Source organism: Ovis aries, chromosome 3 (assembly GCF_016772045.2).
Source record: "Ovis aries strain OAR_USU_Benz2616 breed Rambouillet chromosome 3, ARS-UI_Ramb_v3.0, whole genome shotgun sequence".
NCBI classification, from domain to species: domain Eukaryota; kingdom Metazoa; phylum Chordata; class Mammalia; order Artiodactyla; family Bovidae; genus Ovis; species Ovis aries.
The window spans coordinates 138,536,427-138,545,807 of NC_056056.1; the positions used below are offsets into that span (position 1 = coordinate 138,536,427).

Below are 9,381 nucleotides of genomic sequence, written 5' to 3' on the forward strand. Positions count from 1 at the left end.
TGGTGAATGTGGTTTCCCTGCAGCTGCCTAGGCATCCTCATCTATAGGCCCTTTCTCTAGTCTAGACCACGCTCCAGTGTGTTCCTGGCTGTGTTCCTTACTGCCTACCCAGTATGTAGTTGCCTACTGTTGGGCAGTAGCTCACTGCTCTGGCATCTTAGTGTATAAATATTTGTCAAAGGACGGGGGTGTTTTCCCATTCCCCAAAAAGCATTCTGAAAAATGTGCCTGTTTTCTTAGTCATATTTCCAAGCTTTGGATCAGTTAGCCCATTCATTCCTTGCAGTTGACAGACACTGGCCTGACCTCAGCTGGCCATATAAAATAAGTATGCAGTAACTTCCGGCACAGTAACTTTGAGGCTTTAATACCAAGGAGTCCTAGACCTAAAGGAACTGTGGACAACGTAGTCACTATTAGAGAACACATCGTTTCATTAACATATCTCCCATGTCAAGCGTTTTAATCTCTTTCACTCATACTTGATATTGAAATAAGTGGAATCAACAAATATAAGGCAGCTAACCTTATAGATTCTAGGAGAAAACTTGACTCTTCATGTTTGTGGTTTTACTTTCAGGTCTTACATAATGTAGGTTATAGTATATCCATGTCTGTCTGGATAAAGGTGTTGTTGCCAAGCTACTACAAGTTTAGAGATGTTGTTCCAATATAGTTGATGGTTTATTCTGTCACTCAGTTCTACTTGAGACCAAAACAGTTTGCTTCTGCTAAGTAACTTGTTAGGCTGAAAATACAGTCTTAAGTTATGGGGCAGAATTTTCTATCTTTGTGCAAAATCAGGAGACCTACATAGAAGGATTGAACTACTAATCTTAGTTTTTATTAACACTAGACTCTGAGCTCAGAGTTTATTTAAGTTGCTTGCACAGTCCCAGCAGACTAGAGGAACTGCTGGTGTTTACCTTGCTGAACTCCTGCTTGTAATGTGTACCTGCACATACTCCTTCCTTTCCTTTTCTCTGACTCTAATCTTGTAGTACTTTTTCCTCCTCATTTTCCAGTTTTTTTTAACCTGATCTTCAGCCTTCTACAAGTCTGGCCAACATCTTCCCAAATGTATCCTGAACCATATATATATGTATCAGCCTTTTATGTTTTCACTGTTTATAACCACCTCAGCCCCCCTCTTTTCTAGTCAGAATTTGATATAGGGATATTAGGCTGTTGGGTGTTGAGGTCATAACTGAGTTGGTTAGGGAACTAGCCTATGCTGTGCAGTATGGCAGCTGTGTTTCCTTCTTACAACACAACTGCTTTGAAAGGCTGGAGTATCTATTTTAATACATATACTTTCTTTCCACAGATCATCAATTTCTACATGAATATGCTGATGGAGCGAAGTAAAGAGAAGGGATTGCCGAGTGTACATGCATTTAATACCTTTTTTTTTACTAAGTTAAAAACGGCTGGTTATCAAGCAGTGAAACGTTGGACAAAGAAAGTGGATGTCTTTTCTGTTGACATTCTTTTGGTGCCTATTCACCTAGGAGTGCACTGGTGTCTTGCTGTGAGTGCCTCTTTTATTGCTGATAAAATTTAAAAGAAGTCTACATAATAGAATACACAGAGAGCAATGAATATTAGTTCTACATAGATGATTGAAAGAGTAGCATTTAATTATCTAAAAATTGGATAGATTAGCAAACTCCCTGTCAAGAGTGGGAGATACTTAGACTTTGAAAACAGCTATGAAATTTTTTTTTCTGGAAATACTTAAAAATGGAATTATAGTCAAAGCAACCTAAAGGCAAGGAACACATGGGGAGAAAAAGTGACTTCTTAACGATGCTGCCAACTCAGATTCTGTGACCATTATTTTCTGCCTAATCATGATTTGCCTTGCATAGTTGATAATTTATTATTGCTTCCCTGGTAGCTCAGACAGTAAGGAATCTGCCTGCAATGCGGGAGACCCAGGTTCAATCCCTGGGTAAGGAAGATCCCCTAGAGAAAGGAATGGCTACACACTCCAGTATTCTTGCCTGGAGAATTCCATGGACAGCGGAGCCTGGCAGGCTACAGTCTGTGGGGCTGCAAAGAGTCAGACATGACTGAGCAACTAACACAAACATGACTCTGAGAACATGGATACATTAGCTTAATATATTAATAAAAGTATACAAGTTACAGCCTATTTTGAATTATATTTGAAAAGCATTAAGTCTAAAGGAAATTCTCTAAGAAACAAAACCTAGAATCTTTTACCATCTTTCTGAAAATGTGTGGAAATGATCTCACTTAGTTTACATTCTCTGAAGAGCACGTCGTGTCTTCACTGTTGCCTCCGTTGCAAATGGAGACCCTGAAACTAGAAAAGGGTTTCAGGGCAATTAGTCAGTCAGCCCCCAGCATAGTTCTGAGTAAATAATCACCCTGTTGTTCTTTCCTCTGCAGATGAAGCATGGTATAATGCTAAGTATCCATCAAACTTGTCATGATTTCATAGGAAATCTGGCAGAAGGTTCCAAGTTCCAGGGAAGGGAAAAGCTGAGATTTTCTTCAGTTCATAAACACACAGATTTTTTTTTATTCCCAGGTTGTGGACTTTAGAAAGAAGAATATTACCTATTACGACTCTATGGGTGGGATAAACAATGAAGCCTGCAGAATCCTCTTGTAAGTAGGGAGTTAAAGACAAAGAGCTTGGTGTTGGATATATGTTGTTTTTCTAGCTGTTGAACTCAATTCTCTGATACCTTCAATGGAGTGGTTAATAAAGGAAATCTTTATATTGATTAAGATGGGTATTTTCCATCTAAGTAAAGTTTAATAATAATATAGTAATACCCAAAATACATCCTGATGGGCATAATTACTGTCCCAGTGCAGGAAAATAAAGAGTGGATATAGACATACAGATACAGAAACTACTTAGAAGTCATCTACCCCAACCTCCTGATTTTTCAGATAAAGGAACCAAGACCCACAGAGATGACTTTGATTTGCTCAGGTCCTACTTTAATGGCTCAACTGGGAACCAGAATGCAAATCTGGTTTACATTCCACCTGTTTCTCTTTCCAAAATGTCTGTGGTCAGGAGGGGGTGGGTTCCATGAGGTGGATTAATTGATTTGGATTGAATTTTTATACAGAAGAATCAAGACTATAAATAAATATATACCCCAGCATTCCTAGAGAAACATTTTCTTTCCACTAGATTGAATTCTAAAGGACCATATAAACCAAGGAAAAGATCAAAACTCGTTCCTCAGTGGGGACAGTAGGAAGAGGGACCCTGGGTATTGAAGTCAGAGGTCTTGCTTCTCTGGAGCTGACAGAGTGGGCATAAACTGTGGGAGTTCTAAAGATTCCTTGTCCAGCAATATATACTGTTTTCCTTAGACATGGCAGAAGAAAATTCTTCCTGAGGATTGTCAGCCCCATTCTTGCAGTGGCAGCTCCCCAAGCTCATCTCATTCTCTCCCAATACCTTAGGCAATATCTGAAGCAAGAAAGCATTGACAAGAAAAGAAAAGAGTTTGATACCAATGGCTGGCAGCTCTTCAGCAAGAAAAGCCAGGTACGTTTCATCTTGGTGAGATGGAAATCCTGAGATTGGAGTATTGGTTAGAAAAGGAGCATACTGCTTGGGCCCTGGCGTCCTTCTAAGTGTCTGGCCTGACCTCAGCCAGGGAAGATAGAGTAGAGTAAGCTATCTGTGGGAAAATCAGTAACGTATTTCTTATGAAGAACTAGGTTTTCTACACGCCCAGCTATTTTGCTAAACTTTAATCTATGGGAGAAAATGTTTGCAGGCTGCTTGACCCTTGTGGGAGGGACCAGGTTTACACTCTTGGGATCATAGAAATCTCAGATAGTCTCCTGTGTGATAAACATGAAGTACACAGGCTGGACTGAGATGCTGAATTTTTTGCTCTCTGAGCCTGTGTTATTCTGAGTGGGGGACCAGGATCATCTCTTCAGAATTCAGGGAAACCTGGAAAATTTATATCCTTTGGTTCTTATTTATAATTTAATAAGGAAGGAAACTTGGAAAGAGGTCACCTTTTTGTTATTTTTTGCCTTTTAGGAAATTCCACAGCAGATGAATGGAAGCGACTGTGGCATGTTTGCCTGCAAATATGCTGACTGCATTACCAAAGACAGACCAATCAACTTCACACAGGTAAGCCAAGCCTTCAGGAGGGGGCTCTGTGACCACCCTGTCTCCAGGCTGCCTGATAGATGTTTTTCTCTCCATTTGCTCCACCTAGGGGCTCTGCTTCATTCTGTGGCTCATAAGCCAGGGTGGCGGCTACCTGTGCCGCACTGTAGGGAAAGGAAGGCAATGATAGGCCACATCCTGGGCCACCATACATCCCATATTGTAGGCAAGGAATCCCGGCCAATAGGAGAGCTGCCGTCTCTGCTCATGCACACTGCCTACCCCAAATCCTGTAAGAAGCAGAGAACTGGGACCAGAGCAAGTTTCCTCAGTTGCGCTGTATTTGGTAGCAGTGAAGTTTTGGAACAGGCCACACCTTGATCTAGTGTAGTTTGCTGCCCTCTTCCCCTCGCTTTATGCAGCTGATCAGTCTTCCTTACAGTTTGTGATCGTTAATTTCTGTCCATGTGGTCCTTTGGAGACCTAAGTGAATTGAGACTAGAGATTATAGTTTATTTGGTGTCCTCCACTTAATCCTTTGCTTCTGTTTAAAGTAATGACTTTACTAGATTTTCCATCACAGCCCTTGGGTTGAGCTGACTGTTGCCGTTCATTTAATTTTGGGGCAAAATGAGTTTTGATTTTCAAGCCTCAGATCTCATAGCCTCTTAAAAGTTCAACACAGAGGACTTTGTTGAATTTAGACACCATTCTCAGAATTCTTGGAGACATTTGAGGATGATAGCCTGGGGATTCCTGCTGCTGCTGCTGCTGCTGCGTCACTTCAGTCGTTTCCGACTCTGTGTGACCCCATAGACGGCAGCCCACCAGGCTCCTCCATCCCTGGGATTCTCCAGGCAAGAACACTGGAGTGGGTTGCCATTTCCTACTCCTAACCAGGGGATTCCTGGTGATACCTAATTAAACTTCTAGGTTTACAACAATGAAAAGTAGCAATAGCAATAGTAATCAGAAAAAGCACTAGGAAAAAAAAATCACACATAATGAAGAATGAGCAATTTGAAAGACCAAAACTGCAGCTGAGACTATTTTAGGTGAAAACCTCAAGAAGGAAAGGAGTGTTAGGTCTGCGTGCAGGAAATGAAAATAAAGGTGTCTCTCTGTCCCTACAGCAACACATGCCCTACTTCCGGAAGCGGATGGTCTGGGAAATCCTCCACCGAAAGCTCTTGTGAAGACCGTCTCAGTTAGCAGACATGGACTTGCGGGGGACCAGCTCTTTGTTGTCTACAGCCAGAGACCTTGGAGACAGCTGCTCCCACCCCTCTCTTCTTGTAAAGTCCTTGACCCTGGACCAGGCCCTGGAGAGATGCACTCACAAGCACATCTGCCTTTCCTTTTGTATCTCAGATACTATTTTTGCAAAGAAACTTTGGTGCTGTGAAAGGGGTGAGGGACATCCCTAATCTGAAGAGAGAGACTGCTTTTCACTTCTTCAGTTCTGCCATCTTGTTTTCAAAGGGCTCCAGCCTCACTCAGTCTCTTAATTAGGGGCCTGAGAGAAGCTTGGAAGGACTCTTGGTTTCGTATAAACTCTTGTTGTTAGGCCTTACTAAGAGGTAGGAATGGATGTGGGTAAAAACGTAGGGATGAAAACCACCAGCATATACACGCACACATACATACACACATGATTTTCAAAATGTGTCACCAGGATAGTGACTGTAAACTGGACTTTGGGGCACCTGCATAAGGCCGTCCTCCAGGACTTGTCCTTTTTACATGCCCCTTGTGAAGTCCGTCTGCTTCTGTACAAGGCTGTTTTATCTGTAGCTTCTTCCCCTCCTGAGGCACCACATGTGCGCCCTGGGTGGACCCCAAAGTCCCAGGCAGTCCTTTCCTTAAAAGCAGTGGTTTGCATGTGCTCACAGCACATGATATGGGGAAGACCCACCCAGGGAGTGGTTTAGTGGAGTAACAAAGGCGCCACTTTTACTGCTACCTACTTCTGACCAAGAAGAAGAAGGACCTCAGTCTTTAGCATAAAATTCCAGCTTTGGATGAATGCAGGTCTAGTTTGGTCTGTGGCTAGCTAGTTTAAATATGTTTCTAACCACAGAGAATTTAATATATATATATATATATATATTTCACAGGGATATGCTTTTTTTTTTTAAGGCTGAATGTGTTCACCATTTTAGCCTGTAGATTTATTACCATTTTCCAAATTTAGCTCCAGCATACACAGATCCCAGCCCCTATGTGTAGGGTGTTTGTGGACTTCCTAAGAGTATTTTGAGGCCTGGATGAATTTTGGCTTGGGGTAGAGGTTACAGAGAAAGACGAGATTTTCAACTGGAAAACGGGTGGAATTTGGACTGATCAACTTGAGATTGAAAAACTGCTATTCTTTTTGTTCCTTGTAGCATCTCCCCCACCTTTTGAGCGCTCCTCAGGCTAGATAGTGAAACGATCCAATGCCAGTGTCATTTTGTACCTAAGTTCCAAAATAGGAACATTTTATACTTTTTTCTGTATTGTAATAGGTAGTTTTGTATGAGATCTTTTCTTCTCTTCCCTTGTACCTCATCCTTTCCAACATTGTGCTTTCTCCCTGGGCTTATTTGAAAATTTTACTCTGTTTTATATCAAGCTTGTTTAGTACATTTTTCTATGTGTTACCACAGGTTACAATTTGAAAAGAAAACTATTTTTTTTAAATATTCCATTGTTAACTGAATGTTACTGTTTCCACTCCAGCAACTAGATGTCCTACCTTTTTCATACTGCCTGCCTTTGGGGGGAAGACCACCTTTTTTTGTTTTCTTTTTTTTTTCTTTCTTCCTTTTTTTTTTCCTCCCTTTTTTTCCTTTTTTTTTTTTTTGGTGTTTTCTGTAGGTAATAAATAGCTTTCTACATATGAGTTGCTGGGACTTTTCACATTCTCTTAGAAAGCTATGGCATGCAGGCTCATTGTGGGACTCCTGTACATTGATTCTTGGTACTTAATGTATTGAAGTGACAACTTGAAAGGTGGCAATATGGTATAGATTTTGGACCATGAATCAAAAGACCTGAGTTTTTCAGGCATGTTTGCTATTGTCTGGGGAACTCAGAACAAGATAGTTCTCTGTATTTATTGTTTGTCCATTTAGATAACATCTGTCTTACCTTCTCACAGACTTTTTGTACAGACCAAAGCAACAAATATTTATTGCCATGTATAGCAGAAAATGAAACATGCAACAAAAGCACTTTGAAAAATATATAAGGAATTGTTAAGCCTGTCTGAATTTGGCCCCGCTTTCTGACCAATACAGTTTTGTACAAGGTGAAGTTAGTGATCCTGAGACCACCCCGTGAGTGGGCCAGGCTGAGACACAGACTGGGGTCCAGAGTGGGAACCAATAGTGGGGGCCAGTCTTTCCAGAGAGCTGCCCAAGAAGAGCAGAACTAGCATCTGAAAACTTTCTTCTTCATTTTGAGGGTGGGCCTTGATGACTGGGGTGGGAGGGTGGAAGAATGTGACGTTCCTGCCTTCCATGGCCAAGGGCATGTTATCAGCATCTTGTTTAACCTGCTTTAAACTAAAGCCTACTGCTTTCCTTTTCTCCAGTCTTCCCCTCTCTGCTGTGCCCAATGCTCATAATTCCCTTGTTGTTTGTCATTATTCCCTTGCTGAGTCATGTTCGACTCCTTGCAACCCCGTGGACTGCACAGGCTCCTCTGCCCAGCGGATTTCCCAGGCAAGAATACTGGGTGGGTTGCCTATTTCCTCATCCAGGGGATCTTCCCCACCCAGGAATTGAACCTGTGTCTTCTGCATTGGCAGGTGGGTTCTTTACCACTGAGCCACCAGGGAAGCCCCATAATTACCTGCCTCTTAAAAAAGGAACATTGATGGATGATAAGCTCTAGATGCCAGATATGTAACCTTCAGTAGAAATAGTCTCACCAATCACTCCTGGACCCTTTATGAAGAAAGACCATTCCTGCCCATTTGAGAATGAATACATGGTTCAAGACTAGTTCCATCCCATTTGTCACTGGGCCCCCTGAGACCCACTGTTGCTTCCTGGAGCCCTGTTTAGGGCTGAAAGCAAGAGTACTTTAGTCATCTGGCCTGGCAGCTGTGAAAATTAACTCCTCTGTATATGAGGTGCTTCATCCTTCTCTGTGGTGTCAACTTCTTTCTTGTTTAGCCCCTGTAATTGCGCTAGCATCTTCTGCCCACTACCTCTAGTGATATTAGCCCCAAAGTTCTGGGATAGAAACAGAAACCTGGAAAAGCACTGCCAGCAACTATATTGCATAGTCTGTCCATCACCACCTGGTTTACGTGGCCCATGAAAGGCTCCAGTGGATAGAGTCGGAGCGTTCACTTCAGAGCCCCAGTGTTTGTAATGTTTCAGCCTCTGGTCCTTCTCCCATGCCATCCCTCCAGCTCTCGAACGTCTTGACCTGGATGAAGAGACAGCTGATACTTGGGCTTTGTCTTCTCCCTTGTTCCACCTGGATGGGCTAAGGTAGAGGGGAGGAGAGAATGGAATATGATGCTTTCATCTGGGAAGCTCACGTACCCAAGAGCATCAGAAAAGGATGTGTAAGACTACTGGACCCTGTTGACATACTACTGCTGAGCTCCTGGCCGAGTGGCCATATTTCCCTGCCCAGGAAAAATCTATCCATAGCTTCAAATTCATCCTAACAATTGTGAAGGGATGAGTAGGGCTCAGCCCAGTATCTTTCCTAACAGCCCAGGCCAATTTTGCCTTGCTGAATTCTAACAGTAGTCTTTTAAGAGCCCATAATTCCTATTCCCAGCTGTGGAGGCGGGGAGAGATGTAACATGAGGTAAGTTGGGTCATGCTGGTCAACACTAAGAGAAGGGAGTGCTTAGACATGAATGTGAGAGAGAAATGTGAAACTAAGGGACTCTGAGCTGGAGGATAAGCCTTGAGGAAATGTTCGTGCAGGCTGCTGCTCTGGCCTGTCAGAGGGTGGGGTAATTCCAACTGGGAGTGGTTGGACTGCATGTCCAGGGTCTTGTCAAGGTCTAAGATTCTTAAATGATATTGAGGCCCATAATGCTGCTTGGAATAGAAATTAGTCAAGGTAGAGATTCAAAGTCAAATTTAAGGTCAGTATTAGCACTGGCTTAATCTTAGAGGTAAGGCCCAGGTCAGTCCTCCCTAATGGAACAGTTTGTAGCTGCTGACTTCTCCATTCTAAACTGAGGGGTAACCATCAACCACTTGACTTCTGGAGAGTCTGGTTCCATCCTCAGAACT

General features: G+C 42.5%; 1 protein-coding gene across 7 annotated transcripts in view; it reads left to right on the forward strand.

Moving 5' to 3' along the window:
• SENP1 (SUMO specific peptidase 1) overlaps positions 1-7,379 on the forward strand; it is a 51,914-nt gene extending 44,535 nt beyond the window's left edge. For 4 of the 7 annotated variants that reach the window (XM_027967397.3, XM_042246791.1, XM_060412684.1 and 1 more), the window contains 5 exons: positions 1,328-1,531; positions 2,561-2,640; positions 3,460-3,544; positions 4,055-4,150; positions 5,263-7,379. In XM_027967397.3, the coding sequence (XP_027823198.1) occupies positions 1,328-1,531; positions 2,561-2,640; positions 3,460-3,544; positions 4,055-4,150; positions 5,263-5,325 (528 nt within the window). In that variant the 3' untranslated portion in view covers positions 5,326-7,379. Of the gene's footprint in view, positions 1-1,327; positions 1,532-2,560; positions 2,641-3,459; positions 3,545-4,054 lie in introns of all 7 variants that reach the window. The other 3 variants (XM_060412681.1, XM_060412682.1, XM_060412683.1) reach the window with 1 other exon arrangement.
• Positions 7,380-9,381: the final 2,002 nt, after the last annotated feature.